This window comes from Mustela nivalis (assembly GCF_964662115.1).
Source record: "Mustela nivalis genome assembly, chromosome: 4".
NCBI classification, from domain to species: domain Eukaryota; kingdom Metazoa; phylum Chordata; class Mammalia; order Carnivora; family Mustelidae; genus Mustela; species Mustela nivalis.
This window is the reverse complement of record NC_139023.1, coordinates 143,336,464-143,362,684: the sequence shown is the minus strand read 5'-3', so window position 1 is coordinate 143,362,684 and position 26,221 is coordinate 143,336,464. Positions and strand designations below refer to the sequence as shown.

Genomic DNA, 26,221 nt, shown 5'->3' with positions numbered 1-26,221 from the left:
GGGTTGGCCTTGGGTTCCGCTGTGGGGGATGTCCCGTGGGAGTGAGTGAGGAAATCCTGGCCCCCGCGGGATTGAGTCCTCGCCTCTGGTCTGCCGGCAGAATCGGGCCAAGAGACCCCTGCAGGCGCGGGAGGGAGGAAGCTCAACTACCCAAGAAAAGAGCAAGTGGACAGGCAGCTGCGGGACAGAACCAAACTGTGTGCAGGGCGTTTAGAAGTCGGTCCTGGTCGGCGCCGCTGTCCTCGAGGCCATGGTGCAGGCGGAGCTCTGGGCGATACCCAGGTGAGGGCAGCGGCTCCGCCCGGGGATTCCACCGCGGAAGAACTGGGTGGATGCGGGGCAGGGAAGAAAGGATGCTGCCCGCACTGCTCCCTGCTAACACCCTGAGCGGCCGCAGTTGCGGTAGCAGCAGCAGAAAGCACAGCGCGGGCCGAGGAGGCGGCTCGAGCTGCTGGTAGAGTCCCCCAACAGCTGTTCTCTGTAGTATGCGAGTTGACACGACAGCCAAAGAACAGGGCTCCCCATTACAATCTCCTTCGAGCTCTTTTTCCTTGCTACTTGGAGCTGATTTATGCGGAAACATGCCTTGCACTTGTACCTGGAGGAATTGGAGACAGTGGATTCGACCTTTAGCGGTGGTCATCTACCTGGTGTCCATAGTGGTTGCGGTTCCTCTGTGCGTGTGGGAATTACAGAAGCTGGAGGTAAGAAGGTCCTTCACCATGAGTGTCCACCCTTTCTTCTCTCTAAGGTGGCCCATTTTTTACCCCAGATGCCCCAGACTTGATATCCTGAAAATTACGTCATGTACATGAGCCCAGTCTTAGTTGATAAACCTGTCTGGTTTCTTGTTCATGGTATTTCAAAGCATGCTGCGGGTGGAAGGAGGACCAGGTTGAGAAAATAGACTATATTAAGATTGCTGCTTAGAAGAGCACTCTTTTGCAAGTATTCATCAATTCCCAGAAAGTAAGGTAATTTTATTCCTGAAATCTGATCTGTTCAGATACTGGACTTGACTACATCAAAGAAACAACCTTGAAAACCATGTATTTGAATTCTGTTAGCACTTAACTAGCTTCCTGAATTAAAGGATTCTAGTGGGTTTAAATTTGTAGTTTGTTTTTAATTAGAAATTAGCTCTAGCTCTTAACCCACAAAGATTTTGCAAAAAGTCCCTTGTATATTTTTTGATGTCATATTCTTATTGTGACATCAGTAAAGTGTACTACAAGCTGGAAGACCCCAAGGTAAATACTCAACTCAGATGGGTACTTTATAAAAATTGTACAGTGAGTTTTCAATTCTAAGTTAATAAATACCAGAAAGTACTTTTATTTAGCAACACCTATTTTACAAGAGCAGTGGCAAGCCCATGGCTATTTTAGGCTTTGGAAATGATTCTTAAATAATTAAACAAAATGCAGCTTAATATACAATTTGTTTTCTCTATGTTCACTAAATTATATTTTGTTGACTTTCCCATATTGGCATAGCCTATGTAGTTATTTGTCATGTTAATATAATATTCCACTATGTTAAATACTCCCCATTTGTTAGAAGTGTAGATTATTCTCATGATTTGTCTACCAGAAATCAAGTATAGACATCTTCATACAACTAGGATTCTCTTACTTGGGAGTATTTTTTTGGAGTGTGTCATAGGAACTCCTTTTAAGGCTAATACATTTAATATCAATATCAATCCAATGTAAGATTTCACTTAGCTGTTAGTTACCTGTGGTTTTTAAGTGCCAGCTTGTAAGGAAAATTTTAATCTGCAGTCTCTACTGCAAACACCCTGAATCAAATTCTCTTCATGTCTTATCTGGACTATTCTCAATTCACCAGCCAAATTATCTGATTAAAACCTAAGTCACAGTATGTGCCTCTTCTGTAAATTTTCCAATCACTCAGAGTTCCAGATTAAAAGCCGGCATCTTTAACTATGGCCAGTATAGCCCTGCATAATCTGCCACCACCCCCACCTCATCCCCCTCTGACTTACCCCAATTCTGGGCTTCTACCAGTGATTTTGCTCAGACATTTGGGGTAGGCTGCGGCCCTTACATTAAATGTTCCCCATTCGTGGCATTCTCTTATCCCAGCTGGTATTCTTATTCCTTTATGTCCTTCAGGCCCACTCATGTCACCCAGCTACCCTGTTTAAAAATTGCAAACTTTCCTTCATCCCAGTGATAAATCAGGCATGTGTTCAGTATGGTGAGAGCTAAAAACCTGGTTCCCACTTGCATGGAACTTTGTGGTGAGACCACTACTACAACAACAACAAAAAAAAAAAAAAAGAAAGAAAGAAAAACAAACAAACAAAACCCCAAATCAGTAAAATAAAATTGCACAAAATGCTATGGAAGAAACTGAAAAAAGATCTAAGAAATGAACAGTTGGGCATCTTCAAAACACCACTACCAGCTATGGAAAATTAAGTGGAAATAAAGGGACATTAGAAAGCTCTTCACGATAGTTAAGAAGTCATCAGTGCCTGAGTTACAATGACTTATGACCCAAATCAGGATAGTAGAAATAGAGATGGAAAAGTGAATTTGAAGTATCCTTGGCAGTGAAGAAACAGGACTTTACCAAAGGTTGGGTTGGGGAGGAGAGGCAATGAAAGAAAGAAAGTAATCAAGAACGACTGTGAGCTTTTTTTTATCTTGAACAGTAGGGTAAATAGTGATACCAGTCACTGAGATGGAAAGTTGATTGGGACAGGTTTGAGAGAAATTTGAGTTCTGCTTTGGACATTTAGTTTGAAGTGGATGAGAGACCATCAGGTGGGCATGTCAGATACACAGTTGGATATGCAAGGCAAGAGTTCAGAAAGGTTCGAGCTGCAGATATTAAAATGAGAGTTGTCAGGAAAGAGATGGTGCCTAAAGTCATAAGGATAGGGTGCCTGGGTGGCTCAGTTGGTTAAGTGCCTGTCTTGTGCTCAGGTGGTGATCCTGGAGTCCTGGGGTGGAGCCCTGCATCAGCCTACCTACTCAGAGGGGAGCCTGCTTCTCCCTCTCCCACACCCCCTGGCTTGTGCACTGGCTCTCTATCTGTGTCAAATAAATAAATGAAATCTTTAGGGAAAAAAAATCCGTAAGGGTGAATGAGATTATAGAGGCTAAGAACCTGGCACCAACATTTAGAAATCTGGTAGAGGAATAGGAACTTTTTGTTTTCCTTAGCCAGTGAGGAAAGAGAATGCTGAAAGAGTGGTGTCTGGAAGCCTGAAAAGGAGCTGAATAGTGCTCCTGAGTCGTCTGCTGGTTTTCATAAGGTAGGAGGGTCATTGGTGATCCTAGGAATGGTTTCTGTGGAGCTGTAGGGACTGAAACTGTTGGAAGAATGAATGTGAGTCAAAGAAGTGGTATCAGGATACGAAGACAAGTTTTTTTTGTTCATTTTTGGTTTTGTTTTGAGTGTTTTTACTATGAAATGGACCAGAGAAATGAATGGCATTATGGATAGGAGTGTGGGTTAAGTCAGGTTTTTTTGGTTTGGGTTTTTTTTTCTCTTGTGTTTTGTTTTTAAGGTTACATACAATAAGTAGAGCATGTCCCCAAGATTTAGGTGTAATTTTATTTGATCTTCTTAAAACCTGTGAATCATAGGAGTTATCCTCATCCTATGGGTAGGAAAACTGACACAGAGAGATAGTGGCTAACATGACATTGTGCTAAGTGCTTTATATACGATATGTCATTCTCTACATCACTATTCACTAAATGAGTTTATGTATCAAAAATGCGTAACGTGGGGCCTGCCACATAGTAGGTGTTCAGTAAACCCTAATTATCACTGTTTTTAAAATTTCACTATTGCTTTGGAGCCCCAATTTCTTTTTCATGTGGAATAACATCTTAGCTGGGATTGGGTTCTCAGTTGAAGCAGAGTAACATACATTTGCTTGAGCACTAAATGTTAAGGAACAGTTTGCATGAAAAACATTTTTGTGTTTTAAACACTAGAATTCCTGTGCTTCCACAGTGAGAAGTCAGTGGGAACTGAGATTGTAAAAAATAGGAAGTTCATAGAGCCCATCCTGTGCCACGGTGGGGCATATACTTACTTATTGGAATGGGAAGATGACCATCTGAACTACTTAAACTATTTCTGTCTCTTACTTGGCTAAGCATGAATAATGGAAGTCCAGTAAGTTAAATGCACACATACTGTCAAACTACTCTGCTGTCATTTTACCCTGCCCTACGTGTCCTTATGCCCCAAGTAGCTTCTCTCTATGTAAGTGCTCCTCTCTTCTCCTGAGGATTGAATCCAGAGAGCACTCTCATTGCACTCTACTCTCTGCTCTGAAAGCATTTGGCTCAGCTTTATTTAACTCACTCCTGGATGATTGTCCTTAATGGTTTTTTCTTTCCTCTCTGCTTTCTTCAAGTTACCATAGGAGGGAAAAATCTATACTACGTATCTCCACTTATGGCTGATAAGTCTAATAATCTTAATGATATCCTCATATCAATTCAAATGTGAATAATTTATTGAGAAATAAATGTAAATTAAAGGTAATAATTATATTAATAATTTCTACAGATACCTAACATTTACTTACTTCTTAAATATATGTGCACACAAAACAGATGCATATAGCTTTTTTAGGTATCTCAAAAGTCAAAAAACTATAAAACCAGTGATTCAAATTAATGGCATCAATATGGACAGATGATGTGTTTCTGAAACTACCACCTGCAATGTAAAAATGGTACTAACTCTTTGATGCAAGATTTTTTTTTTTAATTTGGCATCACTCAGTTGCCAAATGACTCAGTTCTCTAGTCACTTGTTTTATGATCATTTGAAAAGAACTTTCTTTTTTATAGCACACTGAGGATGCTTGGCCTTCATTAGTCACAAGCACATCATTTTTCTCTTAAGTCTACCACCAAGTTGGCAGTAAGGAATTATAACAACAAACGTGGGCATTAAAATTACTTGACAATACAGTTCTTAATTGTCACCTTATAACAGAGAACATCTAGAATATGCTGCTATTATTATTCTAGGTCATCGTTAAAAGGAACATGGGTCTTCCTTGACTTATAATGGGGTTATGTCCTGATAAGCCCATCATAAGTGGGAAATATTGTCTGTAAAAATGCATTTAATGCACTTAACCAGCCAAACATCATCTCTTAGCCTAGCCACTTTAAATATGCTCAGAATAACTGTAGCTTACAGTTGGGCAAAATCATCTAACACAGGCTATTTTATAATAAAGTATCAAGTATCTCATGTCATTTATTGAACACTGTACTGAAAGTGAAAAACAGAATGGCACTGTGGGTATACAGAAGGTTCTCAACTATGATGGTTTGACTTACGATTTTTTTGACTTTACAGTAGTGTGAAGGCAGTATACATTCAGTAGAGACTGTACTTCAGATTCTGAATATTGATCTTTTCCTGGGTTAGTGCTTTGTAGTGTAATGTTCTTCTCATGATGCTGGGCCTGGGCAGCAAGCTGTAGCTTTCCACCAGCCCTGCAATCATGAGGGTAAACAACCGATACAGTTAAAGCCCTTCTGTGCCCATATAGCCATTCTGTTTTTCACTTTCAGTATTCAGTAAATTACATGAGATACGAGATCTTGAACACTTTATAGTAGGCTGTGTTTTAGATGATTCTGCCCAAGTAAGTGTAGGCTAATGTAAGAGTTCTGAGCATGTTTAAGGGAGGCAAGGCTAGGCTATACTGTTTGGCAGGCTAAGTGCATTAAATGCAATTTCAACTGAGGGTATTTCAACCACAATGGGCTTATGGGTTTTTCATGGGTTGATGGGTTTATGGGTTTTTCCAGATGTAATCCCATCACATGTGAAGGAAGTTGTTAAGTGTATAGATTGTCTACCCTCCTGATCCCATCTCTGACTGGGAGCTACAGCTCCCTGCCCCTGCCCAGCATCAGGAGAACATCAGACCACACAGCAAAACACTGAGGAAAAGATCAAAATTTGAAGTATAGTTTCTACTGAATGCACATTATTTTTGCACCATTGTAAAGTCAAGAAATTGAAAGTTGAATCAGGTAAGTCTGGGACCACCGGTACTAAATATTAAATGAAATTGAGCCAAGCAAAAATCCTGGAAAATGATTGCACAGACATTGCTTTTAGAATCTTTATCTCCACATACTTAGCTTTCACTTACTGTTTTGATTATTCCCCAGCATTCAGCAATACTTTTTGTGTAATTAGTCCTTGAACAGCATGGGTGTGAACTGCTATAGATCCACTTACACACAGATATTTGTCAGTAAATACAGTGTAGTGCTATAAGTGTATTTTCTCTTTGATTTTTAATAGCATTTTCTTTTCTCTAGCTTACTTGCTTACTTTAAGAAAACATATATGTAACATACAGAATATCTATTAAAGGACTATTTATGTGATAGGTAAGGCTTCTGATCAGTAGTGGGCTGTTAGTTTTTGGGAATCAAAAATTATATACAGATTTTCACCTATACAGGAGTTGGGGTGCTGTCAAATTGTTCAAGGGCTAACTGTGTTTGCTTTTCAGGTTTTCCATACTGTTTAGTGTAGAAGTTCATTGTTGTAAAAATGCATTTGTTCTCTCTATACTTACGTTTTTTATACCCCTGTTGAAAAAAAAATCTTGTTCAAAAAAAATAAAACTAGAAGTTGTGGACTTTAGCTCTTTTAATTAACTGTTCACATCCCAAAAGTACCAAAATTAAATGCCCACTTTTTTTCCTTTAAAAAAATGAGCATTAATTTGTACTCCTGCCTTGAAGAGTGAATTCACAAATTAATATAAAATTCACTCCCTCGTGCTCCACAGATAGAACAGAAGTTCAGAATTTGGGGGGGTGGGCAGGAAAGTGAGTGAATTGCTTCAACTCTACCTTAAGATGAGATAGCTCAGGGGTGCCTGGGTGGCTCAATCAGCTAAGCGTCTGCTTTCAGCTCAGGTAATGATCCCAGAGTCCTCCAAATCCAGCCCTTCATCCAGCTTCCTACTCAGCATGGAGTCTGCTCCTCCCTGTTCCCGCTGCTCCTCCCCCTTGCTCATGCTGTCTCTTTCTCTCTCTCAAATAAATAAATAAAATCTTTAAAAAAAAATCATCCAAAGTATATTTTTAGAAATTGAGTAAGCTTTTAAAGGATAAAATATTGATCAGATACCTAAAAAATGAAATTAGAGCTTTTTAAAATGTAATATCCTGAGTTGATACTGTTGTATATAATAGAAGTAGCATGAATTAACACAGTTTATTTGGACAGTAGTTCTGGCAGTACTTATCAAGTGGGAGGGTTAAAAGACATAAAACATAAAAAACTTAGCAAAGTTATTAGGCAATAAATACTCTGTACATGTTCTACTAACATGTTGGGTAACAATAAAATTTATAGAAAATGTAGGTAGGATTTTAACTCTCCAAACATAAAAGCAAAGGAGTAGACCATAAAAGATTTTTTTGGGGTGTCTGGGTGGCTCAGTCAGTTAAGTGTCTGATTCTTATTTCAGCTCAGGTCGTAATCTCAAGGCATGAGATCAAGCCCTGAGTTGGGCTCTATCCTGAGCATGGAGCCTGCTTGTGATTCTCTATTTAGCTTTTCAGTTATATCATCAGGATTTATTTTATTAATATTTATTTTTTTTAAAGGTTGGAATACACACCAAGGCTTGGTTTATTGCTGGAATCTTTTTGCTATTGACTATACCTATATCGCTGTGGGTGATATTGCAACATTTAGTGCATTATACACAACCGGAACTACAGAAACCAATAATAAGGTAAGTGTGAATATATTTTAATTCTTCTAGTGTTATGTTCACTTATTTCATAACTGTGATGTAAAATGTTTTTAATTTATGCTTTGCTTTCCAACTAGGATTCTTTGGATGGTACCTATATACAGTTTAGATAGTGTAAGTATATTTAATTTTATCTCATTGGCTAAGAACTTGCTTGATGATATAACTATATTTACAGAATGCTTACAGTAATGAAAGTTTATTATTTGGCAATAAGGAGTCAGATTAGTAAGAAAAGTGCAAAGATTCACTTGTTTTTAATATTAGTAAAAAAGATGAAGTATGACAATAGCAAAGATGGGTGTTTTAAATTTTAAAAAATCTATAGCTTTTTTTTTCGCTTAATGGTGTAAAATTTCTAAGTACTAGCTCTTAGTTCTTTAAAAAATATAATATTTAAAATGACATTATCATCCTTTTTATGTAGTAAATCTTTTGTTTTGGGGGGGGAAAACCCGTCCCTGATGGATTCAAACATGGAGTTGTCACAGATCACTGCTTTAATTTGGTTAAATATAATGGAAATATCTTTAATTGCATTTTCTATGATTATCTCAAGAAAAATTTCAGATTATATTTATTAACCTAATTACAGAGTAATTTAGCTTCTTTCTTCATACTATTTACACCCTCCCCCCCAACACGAATGTTTTTACGTATCCAGTACCTTTTTTGCTTTTAAAAATTCATTTCACAGATTGTCTGGTAGTTCTGATAAATTTTAGAAAGTTTGATGTAAATACCAAGTTTAAAAATTAGCATTGTGATAACCATGAATTGGAATGGCAATTTGTTTTAGCTGCAATATTTTTAACATCTGTGTTTTTTCATAGTGGATAGCTTTGAAATACCCCAGCATTGCAATATATGTGGATACCTGCAGGGAATGTTATGAAGCTTATGTCATTTACAACTTTATGGGATTCCTTACCAATTATCTGACTAACCGGTATCCAAATCTGGTATTAATCCTTGAAGCCAAAGATCAGCAGAAACATTTCCCTCCATTGTGTTGCTGTCCACCATGGACAATGGGAGAGTAAGTATGACTGATTTTAATCTTTTTATGTATTTAGACAAAATTTTTAAACACCAGTCATTTCTCTGTAAAGCAGCATGTTAAGTACTAGGAGCAGGACTGAAAGTTTAAGAAGACTTCCTACCCTCAAGTAGTTCATAGTCAAGTTTAAAGAGTATGAAAACACATTTTTATAATCCACACAAACGAAGAACTCTCTTGTACATTATTTATCCTAAATACATAACTTGCAGGGAAGAAAACTCTGTGAATCATTTAGTCAACATCCTTTTACTGTTGAAACCCAGGATCTCCAGAGATTAAGATTACATAGCTAGTTAATGGCAAAATCAGGTGTAAGACCCAGGGATAAGATAGTCTAAGTGGGTAAGTGTTTAGTGTTTATTCTAGTACTATATAATGGTCTGTTGGCCTTATTCTATAGCAGTAGAGGACAATAAAGAAAAATAAAGCCTGAAAATTTCAGTTGAAGCTAAGATTGCATTTTTTATATGAATAAGCCATTGGATATTTTTCATCAAGGAAACTTTTGAAGGTACCATTTTAGAAAGATTAATTTTGTAATACTATAAAGAATGCATTGGAGGGAGGAAGATTCCAGAAATGGAGAAATAAATTAGGAAGTTGTTATTTTAGTCCCATTTGTGAGATAAGCTGAGAAAGAGAGGTGAAATTAGAATGAAAGGAAGAGGTTGCAACTGAAGATCTGATAGGATTTGATCACTGATAATGGGGACTAAGGTGAAAGTTGCCAATCTATAATGATTTGGAGTTACAGTAATCAGTGTAGATCTACAACCTAGGGAGACCTGTATTGCCTACTATGCAATACAGAACCATTTGTCCAACATTGGGACTATATATGTCTCTAGTTTATACATGTGCAATGACAGGGAGCTACCTAGCTATTTTAAATGGTAAGCTCTTAATATGCTCATTAACACACTTGATATGTATTGAGCACTTAGTATGTGCCAATATATAGATATATTCTAGTGCATATAACAGATGTAGAACTCCTAGAACCTACATTTCAGTTCGGACGTTTGGAATTAAATGAAGACACAAATACAGAGTTACTTACATCAGGAAATGCTATGAAGGTAAAGGAAAAGACTATGAAAGAGGAATAGTAAAAGAAAACTATTTTAAGTTTGAAATGGGGGAGAGATAACTGTGCCCAGCAACAAATATAATATGGATAGAGAGATTTATAGCTAATGAGCAGATTGAGGTGATCACTGGATGGAAAATTACTGAGAGGAGACATCAAGGGAAGGGGAATTCTCTTTAAAATGACATAATAGAATTCTTGGGAAGGGCAGACCAAGCACTTACACATCAAGGCTGGGGGTGAGGAGCTTGGCAAGTATCAAGGGTAATCAGGTATCGGGGTAGAGGGATGACTTAGCAGTATTCTTACTCAGTCTGACTTAGGCCCCAAGGACAAGGCCTGAGAATGATGCCTAGTTGAAAAGACAACTCAAGGGGGCGCCTGGGAGGCTCAGTGGGTTAAGGTCTCTGCCTTTGGCTCAGATCATGATCCCAGGATCCTGGGATGGAGCCCCGCATCAGGCTCTCTGCTCAGCCGGGAGCCTGCTTTCTCCTCTCTCTCTGCCTGCCTCTCTGCCTACTTGTGATCTTTGTCTGTCAAATAAATAAATAAAAATCTTAAAAAAAAAAAAAAAAAGAAAGAAAGAAAAGAAAAGACAGCTCAGAGGAGACCTGTCTAAAGTTTGGTCAGGATAGTGAGAAACCATTATAGGATGTTGAATAGAGAACTAGTGCCCAAATTTCATTTTTAGAGATTATTGTGCTCTTTGTGGACTGAATTGAGAGTGGACAAGGATGGAAGAGATTGCAGTGATCCAGTAAATACAATGATGATGGCTTGGCTTTGATTAGGACTCTCCTCCTAATACTACAGAACCTAAAAATGAGACTCTAGCTCTCTCTTCAGGGTGGCTCATCACAATTAGCTAGGGGTCCACTTAAAACCCCAAACCTTTTTCAAGGGATACTACTGGTCAAAATCCCCCTAGTCTGTGCTTGTGGAATTGATTTGTTCCTCACTACACAATTACATTTATTCTTGTTAAATCTCTGAGTTGGTTTCATTTTTTTCCCTGAGACTTGAATTTTAATAGCTGCTGCCTGAATAATGTCAGCAGTGCATCCATGGTTATAACTCAGGTATTCTTTGCTTTGAAAAAAGATTAAGTGTTTACCTATGTTATGTAATTTAGAGGTATGGCTTTAGTAATAATAAAACGGCTCTTATGCATAAATGCATTGTAGGCTACCAGTCTCCCTTTAATAGGTAACTGGTGTTAAAACTCTGATAATTAATTAGGCTCTGCTGTTTAGGATAATTCAGTATAGTGCTTTGGTTATAAGATGTAAATAGCTGGCAAGTTTGCAGTTGTTAATTGATTTAAAAACTAGGTCAACTTTTTGTCCTCTTGTTGTAACATAAACAGTGAGCACATTGAGTTTTCTTTCAGTGAACCTTAAATTGTGTATGGAGGAGGGGAAACCATTTACCAGTTGATTTAGTATACTGGTGAAAGAAATGGTTTTATGAAATGGTACTAATCCTTACTCTATATTCCTTTCCTTCCTCTTGTTTTTAAAATTCAGGTCATGGCCTAACAAGTTAAATTTGACAGTTTGAAAAAAATTGCCCTAGGGTGTGTACCTTGTAGTGGCATGCTAAGTCTTTAGGTTTTGTTCAGCCTTGTTAGTAGTAAATTGTTTTCTGAAGTGGCAGTACCATATTCCTCTCCCACTGACAGTATAAAACACTTCTACTTGAACCACATACTCACCTACATTTGGAATTACCCTGACTTCTTTATGTTTGCCTGTCAAGGGAATATAAAGTGGTATATTGCTGTGGTCTTAATTTGGATTTCCTTGATTAGTAATGAGGTTAAGCAACTTTTTATGTTTATTAAGTATTTGTATTTCCTTTCCCAAGGAATTCTTGTTTCTGTTTTTTGGGGGGTTTTTTGTTTTTGTTTTTGTTTTTGTTTTTAAGATTTTACTTCTTAGAGAGTGAGAGAGAATATAGAGGTGAGAAGGTCAGAGGGAGAAGCAGACTCCCCGTGGAACTGGAAGCCCCATACGAAGCTTGGTCCCAGAACTCCGAGATCATGACCTGAGCGGAAGGCAGTCGCTTAACCAACTGAGCCACCCAGGAGCCCTGTTTCTCATTTTTTAATGGGTTGTCTGTCTCATGGCTTTGTAGGGGATATTTATATATTTAGATACAAGTCTTTGTTTACTGTGTATAGAAAATACCTTTTTTATAGTTTTTGGCATGCTTTGCCACCTTTATTAAATCTTTTGATAAATAGAAGTTTTGAATTTAATTTTAATATAGTTAAATTTATCTTATTTTATAGTCAGCACTTTTGTGTGTCTTGTTCAAAAAACTATTCCAATTACAGGATTACAAAAACATTGTCCTGTGCTTTTCTTACAAAGATTTCAAAAATTTCTCATTAAGATTTATAAACATTCGATGTTTTATGTCGTATGAAGTAGAAATGCAGTTTCATTTTATTCTGATAGCTAATTGTCCTAGCACCATTCTCTCCCTTCTCCTTCACTCACTGATCTTGCTGTCTCTGTCTTATGTCAGGTTTCAACACGTATGGGTCTGTCTGTGGCTTATTGTTTTGTTTTTTTTGTTTTTCTTTTTTATTGGTTAACTTTTCTATTCCTGGACCAATTCCATACACTAACTACTACAAGTTATTAATAAACCTTAAAGTGAGGGGCTAGGGCCCTGACCCTATTATCTTGGCTGTTTTGGGGGTTTTGCTCTTACATATAAACTTTAGGAACAGTTTGGCAAGTTGCTTGAAAAACCTGTGGGGTTTTTTTGTTGTTGTTGTTATTTGAATTGTCTTTGGTTTATTGACATCTTTATGATTTTTTGAGTCTTACCATGATTATGGTCTAGCTTTCTACTTATTTAGCTCTTCCTTTACCTTTCAGTAAAGCACATTTCCTCAAATGTACTTTCAAAAGTCATACATATCTTTGTTGATTTTATAAACATATTTATTGATATTATAAATGGCATCTGTTTTAAAAATCATTTTAATTGCTTCCAGTGTGTAGAAAGGCAGTTGGTTTTGGCATTTTGGTCTTAAATCCAAAAATCCTGTTACAATTTTCTTAGTCTGTAGATCTAAGTTCTGTGTGAAGATAGTCCTCTTCAAGTGAAGGATCTCTTTGCTTTCCAGTCTATACTGTATTTTTCTCTTCTCACTGTGCAGTTGAGTAGCCTTAGATATTCTTAAATTATTCCTGATTGTAAAGGGAATTCTTATAAAATGTAATTGAATTTTATGTTTTTAAAGGTGTTTTGTAGGCATCCTTTGTCAAGTTAAATGAGCTAGCTCTCTTTTACTCCTGGCTTGTTTGAATTTTTAACGTATCTTTTGAGATGGTTGGTTTTTGCCTTAAACCTGTTAATTTAGTGAATTAGATTAATAGCTTTTCTAATGTTAAAACCCCCTGTATTTCAAGGATAAATTCAAAGTGATGAAGATGTATCATCTGCTTTGCTACACCACAAGGTTTGGTTTGCTCATATTTTGTTTAGAATTTTTACATCTATGTTCACGAGTGAGATTAGACTATAATTTTCCTTTTTTAAATTGTTCCTGTCTGATTTTCATATCCAAGTTATACTGCCTGAATAGGCATTATCACCTTTTATTTGTGTGTCACAGGAAAAGACTGTAGCTATACCGTTGAAGATTAGACCTGGACTTTATGGCAGGACAAGTATAGAACTATTTAGGCATCCTGTTGTTTCTGAAATCGTTTTTTAAAAAATAAAATTTTTAGGAGTTAGGCAGAATTTAAAAAGTTTAAAAGTGTATAGACAGGGCCATCTGGGTGTCTCAGTCAGGTAAGCATCCTCCTCAGTTTCAGTACGGGTCATGATCTCAGGCTCCTGAGATGGAACCCCAAGTTGGGCTCCAAGCTCAGCAGTGAGCCTTCTTGGGATTCTCTCTCCCTCCCACCTCCCCCTCCTGCCCCAACTCATACATGCACACACACTCTTTCAAATAAATAAATCTTTATGGGCATACGTTTATATATATTCTCACTCTCTTCTGGATCTGTTGTTATGATTCGTTTTCCATTTGTAATGCTGTTTGTATCTTTATTTTTTTCCTTGAAAATCTTGTCAGAAGTTTGCCTATTTTTACTAGTCTTTTCAAGAACTGGATTTTTGGGGCAGCTGGGTGGCTCAGTCAGTTAAGCATCTGCCCTTGGCTCAGGTCATGATCCTGAGGTCCTGGGATCAAGCCCCACATCAGGCTCCCTGCTCGGTGGGGAAGTGGAGTCTGATCCCCCCCCCACACTTGTGCTCGCTCTCACTCTGCTCACTCTCTCTCAACTAAATAAAATCTTTTAAAAAATTTAAAATGATAAAAATTTTAAAGAACTGATTTTTGGCTTTGTTGATTTTCTGTGTAATATATTAGTTTTCTCTATCATTAATTTCTGCCCTATTTTTACTTCCTTTTTCCCATTTCTTTTGGTTTACTATCTTTTCCTAACATGTTAGAGCCTTAGCTCACTAATTTACATAGCCTTTCTTTTTTTTTTTTTGAGAGTTTTAAAATTTTTACACCAATTCTTTATACCTAATGTAGGGCTTGAACACAACCACTCCAAGATCAAGTCACTTGGTCTTCTGATTGAACCAGCCAGCCATCCCCTTTTTTAATACTGCATTAAGAACTGTATATTTCCCTTCAAGTTCTATATTCACTGAATTCCAGGTTTTTTTATAGAAATGTAATTGACATACATTATATTAATTTCAGTTGTTCAATTTAATTATTAAATACATATATGTATTGCAAAATGGTCACCACAGTAAGTCTAGTTAATATCCCATGACCACATAAATCCCAGATTTTATGTTCTGTAATTTCATTATCATCCCATTTTAAATTCCTATTGGGATTTTTTCTTTACTGGAGTTATTCTGGAATATTTTTAAATTTCCAAACAGGATTTGGGGTGGATTTTCATTTTATTTCTTTTCATTGCAGTCAGAGAATATACTCTCTCTGAGACAGCCTTTAGAATTGGCTAAGATTTGTTTCATGTCCTTAGTACATGATCAGTTTTTATAAAGGTTTTGTATGTTTGAAGAGAGTGTAAATTTTATATTAATCAATGGCTGTGTTATATTTATGTGCATGATGGGCTCAAGCTTATGTGTTATTCAAATTCTCTGTATTTCTGTTGATTTTGACTACTTGTACTGTTACTGAAAAAGATACTTAAATTCTGCCAGGTTGTCACTTTCTTTCTGTACTTCTGTCAATTTTTGTTTTATATATTTTGATGCTGTTTCTATTCCAAATAATCTTTTTTGTCTTAAGTGCCTGAGAGGTTCAGTCAGTTAAGCATCCAACTATTGATTTTTGACTCAGGTCATAATCTCAGGGTCATGAGATCAAGCCCTGCATTGGGCTCCAGGCTGAGCATGGATGGAGTCTGCTTAAGTCTCTCTCCCTTTACCTTCTTCTGCCCCTCCCCCTTCAGTCTCAGGCATGCTTTCTAATTTAAAAAAAAAAAAAAGTTCTTGTCTTAAAATTATTTTCTCGGATATTAATAGGTTTCTCATCTTTTGTTTAGTATTTGCCTAGCATATCTTTCTCTACCCTTGGCTTTCATCTTTCCCATTTCCTTATGTTTTAGATATATTACGTCTTATAAATTTAGTATTTTTTGAATTCTAATCTGACAGTTCATCACTTAAATTAGCCCATTTAGATTTTTTTGATTATTGATATAGTCATTTTAAATCTTGCCATCTGTTTGTTTTCTTTTTGTCTTCTGTTCTTTTATCACTGACTCCATTTTTTAAGTAAGCCTTTATTTTAGAATAATTTTTAAATTTACAGTAAAGATGCAAAGACAAGACAGATTTATAATACACCCTTACTCAGCTTCCCCTAATGTTTAACATCTTATGTAATCATGGTACATTTGTCAAAACTAAGAAATACATTGGTGGGGTGCCTGAGTGTCTCAGTCAGTTAAGTGTTGGACTCTTGATTTCAAATTAGGTCATGATCTCAGGGTCCTGAGATCAAGCCCTGTGTGGGGGTCTGTGCTCAGCTGGCTTGAGATTCTCTTTCTCACCCTCTGCCCCTCCCCCTACTCAACATGTGCTTATGCATGCACTCTCTCTAAAATAAATAAATCTTAAAAAAAGAAAGTACATTGGTATAATACTTCTAATTGCAAATTCTTCTGATTGCCCAAGTTTTTCCACTAATGTACTTTTTCTTTCTAGGATCCAGTTCAGGAATCCACATTCTAATGGAGATTTTAGTAAATAATTTTAAAGTTTTCCAAACAGAGGAATACAAACAAATGTAAACAGAAAAATCTGTTTTAAAACACCCACATTTAACAAATAATATATTATAGATTTTTTTATTATAAAATACTTTTTAAGAAACCTTGAAAACCAAAAGCTTTTTCACAGCTCATATAGTAGCAGAACGGGGTATAATCTTTGACAATTTATAATTTTAACATGACTATTTTTACCTATTACGAAAATATGTACTTTATTGCAGCTATATCAACCTGTTTGCTACCTGGGTGCTACTCCAGATTCCACTGGTAGTTAATTATTTTGTTATTGTTGCTATTTTCATTTTTTTACTCCATTTTTTTTTTCTTATTCCATTTTATATCACTGGTTTAAAAGTCACATAGTTTCTGATGTTACCATGAATACTTAAAGAGTCTAAAATTTACTGTAATTACTTAAAATCTAACTTTAATCTTAAAAATTAGACACTTTTTTTTGCATTTTTTTAAAGATTTTATTTATTTATTTGACAGAGTACAAGTAGGCGGAGAGGCAGGCAGAGAGAGAGGAGGAAGCAAGCTCCCCACTGAGCAGAGATCCTGATGTGGGGCTCTATCCCAGGACCCTGAGATCATGACCTGAGCTGAAGGCAGAGGCTTTAACCCACTGATAGGCGCCCCTGGATAGGCTTTTTTAAAAGCTTTTGTAGATTTAACTACAAATATTAAAAATTTACTTACTCTGCACTCCTTGCATTTCCACTCTCTGTGGGATCATTTCCTTCTTTCTAAAGTCTGGCCCTTAAAAGTTGCCTGCAGTGTCAATGTAGCAGTGTCAAATTTTCTCAGGTACACCTATCCAAAAGTATCTTTATTTGCCCTAATCCTTGAAAGGCAGTTTTGTTGGGTGTAATTCTGTGTTGGCAGGAATTTTCTCCAAGCATTTTGAAGATTTTATTCTTCCTAATTCTGCCTTCGATTATTACTGCTAAGCTTCTCCTGTCAGTTTGTTATTCCATTATAGATGATCTGTCTCCACCTGCATTTAAGACCCAGTTTTCGATGTTCTGCAGATTCACCATGAAGTATTTAGATTGTTTTATTTCTGCTTTAGTCCTGCCTAATTTACAGGGTGCCTCAACCTGTAGATTTTTATCTTTCATCTGTTATGCAGAGTTCCTAGCCATAACCTCTTCTAATTTTGTCTTTCCTCTACTGACCTCTGTAACTAAAAATATGTTAGATCTTCTGATTTTGTTCAGTTCTTTGTAACTCTCTTTCACATTTTCTCTTTGTCTCAACCTTTGCTACATTTTGGGCAATTTCTTCAAATACATCTTCCAGTTCAGTAATTCTCTACAGCTTTCAAAGGTAGCTAATTGACTTGACCCTATATATAGAGTATGGGGCAGGAAGCACAGCATCTATAGCCAAGGCATTCTCTCAGGAGGTCTTGCAACAAGCCCAAGTGCACCCCTTAGGCCTCCACATGGGGCACACTTGGCTTTAAATGGGAGTGAACCATCTCAGCAGGGAGAAGGCTCTCAGCATACAGAACCCCAACAGTTTCTTTATTCAGTTTTATTAACATAACACCTCAAGGCTTGAATGCCAGATTCTCAGTCTCCTGTTTAGGTGTAATTCTTTTTTTTTTTTCCTAAGATTTATTTATTCATTTGAGAGAGAGTGTGCACATGGGGAGAGAAGCAGAGGGAGAGAGACTCCTCAAGCAGATTCTCTGCTGACTGCAGAGGCCAGCATGGGGCTCGATCCCAGAACCCTGAGATCATGACCTGAGCTGAAATCAAGAGTCTGACACTTAACTGACTGAGCCACTCAGGTGCCCCTAGATGTAATAATTCTTAAAATTAGGGGATTTGTAATACCTAACACTGATAATCAGTTCTCCTGATAGTAGTACGAAATAAAGCATTTGCCCTCAGAGCAACTTGGTCTTTTCAGAAGGCTTGCACAAGGCTGTCAAGGTAGAGAGCCTTTTTTATTTCCGGACTTTTTGTTTTGTTACTCTTTGTGAATTTTCTCCTCTGTTGAGTGAGCCCAGCAATAGGATAAAAACTGTTTATGCAGGATCTTTTTTTGTCCTTTCATAATATCTAATCAGTGATACTCTCTGGAATGATATTTAAATTCCAAACTTGAAACTGAACCTTAAATGTAAATAGTACCTTCTGAATATGCTTTCACATTTACATGCATACAGTTCATTTGTTATTCAGTCTTTCTTCCAGAGACATACAGGGATACACTTCTTTCTGTACTATAGTAATCAGGAATTTGAGACTAAACACAGAAAGGGATATCTTTCAGAAGATGTAGTTGTCAAATTATTTTCAAAACAGCATTTAAACAATGTTTGCCACCATCTACATTCTTCCCCAGTTATCATTTAGAATGACAAGATTAAAAGAATGAAATATAAATATGGCATCATTTGTCAAAGTGATTTTAATTTGGGGGCTTTAGAGAAAATCTGGTACTATTTAAATGAGTAGTTGAAATTCTAAGGTTTTTATTTTTCCCACTCTTTGGCAGAGTATTGCTGTTCAGGTGCAAACTGGGTGTTTTGCAGTATACAGTGGTCAGACCATTCACCACCATTGTTGCTTTGTAAGTACAAAGAATTTATATTATCGTTTCTTAAAATCCTCATGCTCTGACTTCATAAGAGGATGCACAAAGAGCATTAATTTACTTGTTTATGCTATAGATCTAGTCTGTTATAAAAAACAGAGTATGTAGAAACCCTACTATAAACAATAAATAAGATGATCATTTATAAGCAAAGAATCACCAAAGAATTCTTCTAAATAACAATCTCCACAGCTTTCTGGGAAACATTTTAAAAAATGCGTTTTTTTTTCCTCGAATATTAATGTTCACATAGCTCTACAAAAACATCTGTTACATGAAGTTAAAGTATGCTACCTTAGGTTCATTATATGGTTTTATTTTTATATGGTTAACCTAGAATATGAGTACTAGATTTCAAGGATAAGTCATATTTTTCTTTTGTAAGAATTCTGTAAGAATTCTTAGGAGATGAGGTAAAATGGCATATTATTAAGCTATTTGGTAAAACTATTCCCGAAAACTTTAAGAATATCAGATAAAGTGAATAGATTACATGTTTTATCTGTTAATCATAATTGTGCATGTTCAGAGAAGAGGGGGAAGAAAGGTGAAGGCAGCATTCATTTCTTTTTTTACCTTTGAGCTAGCATTTCTTTAGTAACATTTACCTTAGAATTAAACTAATTTATTTATGAAGGCATGCTTTTTCTGCAGTTTAGAAACTGGGGAATCATATAAGTTAATTCTGAGATCTGGGTATTCATAAAATTTACCTCCCAAGATAGTTTGGGGAAAAAATTATAGTTTTATTTATTGACTTGTATTACATGTCTTAATAAGGTTTTCAAAATTAGGTGACATTAATTTTTTTTTAATCTAGTAATTACCTCCTCTAATTCAATGTATATGTCTTATTTTGGATTTAAGATGAGGGATAATAATATGGTAGCATTACTGGAAAATTATTTTCATTTTAAACCACCTCTCTGACCAAAAATCAAGTGGAGTCTTATCTATGGGGTCTTTTAACTAAACTGACTTGTAAATTTAAGTATTACTGTCAGTGCTGTGTTTTAAACTATATTTTGTTTTAGTTAATCATAAATCTCATTTTTACCATTTTTAAGAATCTGTGAGCTGCTTGGTATATATGATGAAGGGAACTTTAGCTTTTCGAATGCTTGGACTTATTTGGTTATAATAAACAACATGTCACAATTGGTGAGTAAATATTAATTTTAATTACATTAAATTAGTATCTTTGACTCTTAATTTTCTTAGAAGTTTCTTTGGGAATAAAGTTCATTGTTTTTTAATTTTGAAATTCAATTTATAGGAAGGGACTTGAAGAAACTTTAACATGTCTTTATACATATATAAAAATACAGTATCTTTGTAAATTATCTGGTGACTTTTACCTTGACCTGTTGTTCATGTTTGTTCATTTGGTTCTGGTAGTCATTACACACTTGTGTGGATATCATAAATGAAAGCACAGTGTTCTCCTTAAAAAACACATAACCTAGGCATACTCAAAAAGAGAAAAATTCTATGTCTTTAAAAAAAAAAAAAGTGTAATTGGTATTTGACAGTACCATGTTTGTTTGGGTTTTTTAAAATAGTTGGTTTTTTTCTTTTTAAAGATTTTATTTATATATATATCTGAGAACGTGCACCTGGGTGTGCAGCACAAACAGGAAGAGAAGCAGACTCTCCACTGAGCAGGGAGCCAGATGCAGGGCTCGATCCCAGGACCCTTGGATTATGACCTGAGCCAAAGGCAGATGCTTAACCAACTGAGCCACTCAGGCGCTCCAGTACCAGTTTTGAATAAAAATGGAGAAATAAGGGGCGCCTGGGTGGCTTAGTGGGTTAAAGCCTCTGCCTTCAGCTCAGGTCATGATCCCAGGGTCCTGGGATTGATCCCTGTGTCAGGCTCTCTGCTCACCAGGGAGCCTGCTTCCCCCCCAATCCCACCACATGCCTCTCTGCCTACTTGTGATCTGTGTCTGTCAAATAAATAATAAATAAAATCTTTAAAGAAAAAAAATGGAGTAATAAATTTCTCTCATATGTGGAATAAAGGAAAATTGTGAATGCCTTTTTAAAAAACTATGATCTAGAAACTGAAATGCTCTAAAAAATAACTGTCTGGGGCGCCTGGGTGGCTCAGTTGGTTAAGTGTCTGCCTTCAGCTCAGGTCATGATCAAGCCTGTGAAACATACAAAAAGTAACATACTTAAAGTGGGGGAAAAGTCAGGCAACAAAATTTTACATTTAGTTGATGATACCTGCTAAAAGGCACCTTGTGTGTAGAAGGGAATGATTGGATAATGAGACTGTGGGCAGCTTTGTATTTTTCTTTATTGCTTTCATATTCTAAAATATTTTACCTGAACATTTTATATAATTATAATGGGGAAAACTAAAGTTCTAGGGAAATGTTTATTTGTATGTACAATGCACTAGGTTGTTAGAACTGATTTCTAAAAATAAACGATAGTCTTGAAAACTTATTTTAAAAAAACAAATTGAACTGGATTAACATACTGCCCTCAAGAAAAATTGTTTCCCTGATTCCTTTCATATTTCATGGTCATAATTTTAGTCAAATAGTACTTATTTACTATGTTGTCTAATAAGCAGGTATATTTTTATTTGGGCTGAATGAGGGCCTTTTCCTCCATTCATGACAGTCATTTATTCATTATTCTCCTTATGGGCCCCCATAAGGGAATACTTAAAAACATTTTCAGGGAAGACATTATACATCTCTTCTGAGAAATTTCGTATCCTGTAATTTCATCCACAGTAAACTCTGAAAGCTCATTATTAATCTAAAAATAACAGAATAGCGGCATCTGGGTGGCTCAGAGAGTTAAAGCCTCTGCCTTCGGCTCAGGTCATGATCCCAGAGTCCTGGGATCAAGCCTCACATCGGGCTCTCTGCCTGCTTGTGATCTCTGTCTGTCAAATAAATAAATAAAATCTTTAAAATAAAATAAAAATAACAGAATAGAAAACCTAGAAAAAACTGCCTAAAATATTACTCTGTACCAGGTCTCTGGTTTGTAACTGTTATTTCTGTTACTGTATTTAGTTATTCTTATTGAAGTTTAACTGTTGTTAATTTTGTTTCTAGTTTGCCATGTATTGCCTGCTTCTATTTTACAAAGTACTGAAGGAAGAACTGAGTCCAATCCAACCTGTTGGCAAATTTCTTTGTGTAAAACTGGTGGTTTTTGTTTCTTTTTGGTAAGTGTTGCTTTCTCTTGAATATAAATGTTCTCATTTTCTACAGGGCAATAACACTATTGATTAGGGAGGATTTTCAAAATAGTTTTAATATAGAAAATGAATTAAAATGTTTCTGCTTACCTTTTGAAAAGTTCATCTGTTTAGCCCTTCTTGGTTTTTCATAAAGAAATAATCAGATGGTCACCATCACACTTATAAGAAAAAAATAATTTGAGACAGCCTGTCTCAGCACTAGAGGAATCATTAAAGAATATATGGTGGTCCTTTCATATAAGAGAATAGTCTATAGTTTGAAAGATAAACATAAGAATATTTAATAATGTGAGGTAATGTTCATTTACTTAGTAAAATACATTTTTTAAAAAAGATTTTATTTATTTATTTGACAGAGAGAGATCACAAGTAGGCAGAGAGGCAGGCAGAGAGAGAGGAGGAAGCAGGCTCCCCACCAAGCAGAGAGCCCAAGGCGGGACTCGATCCCAGGACCCTGAGACCATGACCCGAGCCAAAGGCAGAGGCTTAACCCACTGAGCCACCCAGCAAAACTGTACATAGTCCCAGTTTAGTAAAAAGGGTGGGTGATAGGGGACCTAGAAACAAATACACCAAATTTAACAGTATACAAGTACAAAAAGGGGAAAAAGAATCATCCTTGAAACCCTACCACCCAGAAAGAATGATTAATATTGTGGTGCAGATAATGTTACATATAAAATGCCACAGAAAGAGTTTCATACCATAAAAACTTGCTGAATTCAAGGATACATTCAGTATGCTGTGGCTATAGTTCTCTATCAATAAAGTGAGGATATAGTTTTCTTACCATTTGGGTTTTTATGGTTTTACTCAGTATTCTGTTCTGTGGACCTAACTTTTTAACTACTCTCCTATTGACATTTAGGTTGTTCCTAATTCTTTGACCATTATAAGCAGTATTAAAGTAAAATTCTTACATACAGAACTTAACTATCTCATTTTCATTATTAGCTGTTAAATTTAACCTTAGGGTCATAGTCATGGATGTGCTGGAAATGTTCATTGTGACTCCCACCTTGGGAGGCCAGTGCCTTCTGAGTTTGTCTGTAGTTCCAGCACTTCTAACAAGACTGGTTTCAAAATGTTTTAAAAAATAATCTGAATAATTAATATATGTGTAAATAACACTTGTCCTTTATTTTAAATGTTTATTGTTCCAGGTTTTGGGCATTGTCTGGGTATAGGAAGAACTTAAAATCTAATTACTTGTATACACTTTCAAAACAAAGACATATAAACCAAGTTTTGAAGTTCCATGTGTATAAGAATGCATAATCAAAATTCGTATGACGAAACTACTGGAAGAATAAACTTTTAAAGCGGATAAATGTATTTACAATAGATGTGCAATGTCTTCAGGAGTATGCTATGAAGACAGGGTGGTGGTGGTGTGGTGGTCCACAAGTTGTACTGGGGTTTAACTTTTTAAATGGCATATTTTTAAAACACCTGCTCATTTTATGCTTGATATAGATATGGCGTTTACCTTTTCCTAACATATAGGCAAGCAGTAGTTATTGCTTTGTTGGTAAAAGTTGGCGTTATTTCTGAAAAGCATACATGGGAATGGCAAACTGTAGAAGCTGTGGCTACAGGACTCCAGGTTAGTGCTCTCTGGAACTTAATAAAACTTTACTGTTTACCCATTTTACATATTATCTCCTGAACCTGATAACATGTAGGCTGTAGGGATTCTATTCTCCTCACTCTGCAGAGGAGGAAAGGGAGGAACCCTAGAGAGACTAGCCATCATCACTAATATGGGGTAGAACCAGGAATAGAACCTAGATTTGGTTTTTCCTAGTCAGTTTCTCTCTGTGCATTTCTCTTAGTCTTTGGGCAGTGGATTGAGAATACATTGTATTTTGCTAAAACATACTTGACTGAGGTAGTATAAAATAGATATAAATTGTTGCCATTTTGTCCTTTAAGAGATCAAAAATAGTTATTTTAGAAAAAGAAAAAATGAATATAACCTTATGAGGAAAAAACAGCTGTTGATATTCAAATACTTGTTGAGAAGAGAGATAGTGCTTTTCCTTTATCTACAAAACTAGATATAAGCTTAAAGATGGCTGCTTTTTTATTTTTGTTATTGTAGGACTTTATCATCTGTATTGAGATGTTCCTTGCCGCTATTGCTCATCACTACACTTTCTCATATAAACCCTATGTCCAAGAAGCAGAAGAGGGCTCATGCTTTGATTCCTTTCTTGCCATGTGGGATGTTTCAGATATTAGGGATGATATTTCTGAACAAGTAAGGCATGTTGGTAAGTACCAGCCATTTCATTCACCCAAATAGACAGGTTCTTGCAGTTCTACTACTAGGGCAATTTAGTAGCTATTTCAGAGATGAAAAGATTTTGTGTAAAGCAGTACCAGTAAGGCTCTTCAAATTGAGAGATGGGAGGGAGAACTTATTCTTAGCATGGTAAGTTTATAGTGGTAAAAACAACTTTTTGCTAACTTGGAAACTTTTCTATTACTTTAAAGGAAGGACAGTCATGGGACATCCTAGGAAAAAGTTTTTTCCTGAGGATCAAGATCAAAATGAACATACAAGCTTGTTATCCTCATCTTCACAAGATGCAATTTCTGTTGCCTCTTCTGTACCACCTTCACCCATGGGTCACTACCAAGGGTTTGGACACACTGTGACTCCCCAGACTACACCTACTACAGCTAATGTATCTGATGAACTATGTAATGATACTGCAGAAGAGAAAAAAGAACTTATAGATAAATCCGTGGCCTCCTGAACAGTGTGCAAAAGTAAACTACTCCTGCTACCATGTTGTTTCATTACCTGGTATCCCATTGCTCAGGATTTTGTGCTTGGGACAAGCCATAAATGATGGAAAACTTCAACACAAAGAAGGTGAAAGCCAGGTGGAACTACTGGATTTATATAACTGACTGAGTTTTGTATATCACAAATAATTAGTCTGAATATCCTAGACTTAGACTTGATTTCTTCTTAACATTAGAGTATCACATACTCCAATGGTAGAAAATGATTCTACTAAATGTTCCTCATACTACATTGCTTTATCAAGAGGATGGACATTAAAAAAAAAAAAAAATCAATGCTCCCTACCACTGCTGCATGAATATAATGCTCTGGGTTTAGCAGAAAGTGTAATTTGGAAATATGAATTAGTGGAACTTAATCATAATCATGTGCCATATATGCCTACCTAACAATTATTTCTCTATTTCTCAACTGGATGTCTTTCAATAAATAAGAATTTATCATTTATTTTCTGCAATTTTTTGTCTCTCATTCTTTAAACATAAACCCTTAATATTTTTACAAAAAGTTCTTGATTAGAGGCACAGCAAAAAAGAAGTCCAGAAAGATTAAAGTTTAGAAATTGCATACCTAAAATGAAAAGACACCTGTGTCTTCTATTCCTTTTAGGAGAATTAAGTAGGACCTAATATTAATCTTTAAAACAACTACTATTTAAAAATCCTATTTGCAACGCTGGTAATAGATTAACAGATTATCCATGACTTTTAGATGAAAATAAGCTGGATAGAAGACTAAGAGAATAAATAAGAACCTTGTGATAGAAATGGAGTCTAGGGATGCCTGGGTGGCTCAACTGGTTGGGCATTTGCCTTCAGCTCAGGTCATGATCCCAGGGTCCTGGGATCAATTCCTGCATTGAACTCCTTCCTTCCTTGGAAGGGACCCTGGTTCTTCCTCTGCCTGCCTGCCCTGCCTGCTACTCCCCCCCCCCTGCTTGTGTTCTCTCTCTCTCTCTCTCCCTCTGACAAATAAATGAATAAAATATTTTCAAAAAAAAAGAGAAAGAAATAGAGTCTACTTTTCCTTAGTGCTTTTAAGGGTGTCAGCAAACAAAGCTAGGCTGAGTATTCTTAATTACTCATTAAACCACAGTCAGAAGATGTGGAGGTTCTATTTCAGAGACATTTATTACTCAGGGTGGAGTTTCTCTAATTGCTAATCACAACCCACCGGGTGATGTTTAACATTATATACTGAAATCTAGAAAGTGCCAGTGTAGGTTGTTAACATAGCAAGAATAAATATTTTTCTCAAAATCTTTGCTTCATATATTTATGCACACACACATTCACATTTATG

General features: G+C 36.1%; 1 protein-coding gene across 1 annotated transcript; it reads left to right on the top strand.

The window, feature by feature from the left end:
* Nucleotides 1–25,366, top strand: TMEM184C (transmembrane protein 184C). Its single transcript, XM_082728963.1, has 10 exons — nt 1–704; nt 7,656–7,786; nt 7,885–7,921; nt 8,641–8,846; nt 18,771–18,845; nt 19,937–20,030; nt 21,953–22,065; nt 23,608–23,707; nt 24,206–24,377; nt 24,601–25,366. Exons 1-10 carry the CDS (start codon nt 486–488, stop codon nt 24,864–24,866), a joined length of 1,413 nt encoding a protein of 470 aa, XP_082585089.1. The 5' UTR covers nt 1–485; the 3' UTR covers nt 24,867–25,366.
* The last annotated feature ends 855 nt before the right edge of the window (nt 25,367–26,221 follow it).

What these genes read in the sequence shown, in the direction of transcription:
- TMEM184C (XM_082728963.1), top strand. Translation starts at nt 486, where the DNA reads ATGCGAGTTGACACGACAGCCAAAGAACAGGGCTCCCCATTACAATCT. An exon ending in GGGAATTACAGAAGCTGGAG is followed by an intron (nt 705 to 7,655) that starts GTAAGAAGGTCC and finishes TTTTTTTTAAAG; the next exon opens with GTTGGAATACACACCAAGGC. An exon ending in TTCACCACCATTGTTGCTTT is followed by an intron (nt 18,846 to 19,936) that starts GTAAGTACAAAG and finishes ACCATTTTTAAG; the next exon opens with AATCTGTGAGCTGCTTGGTA.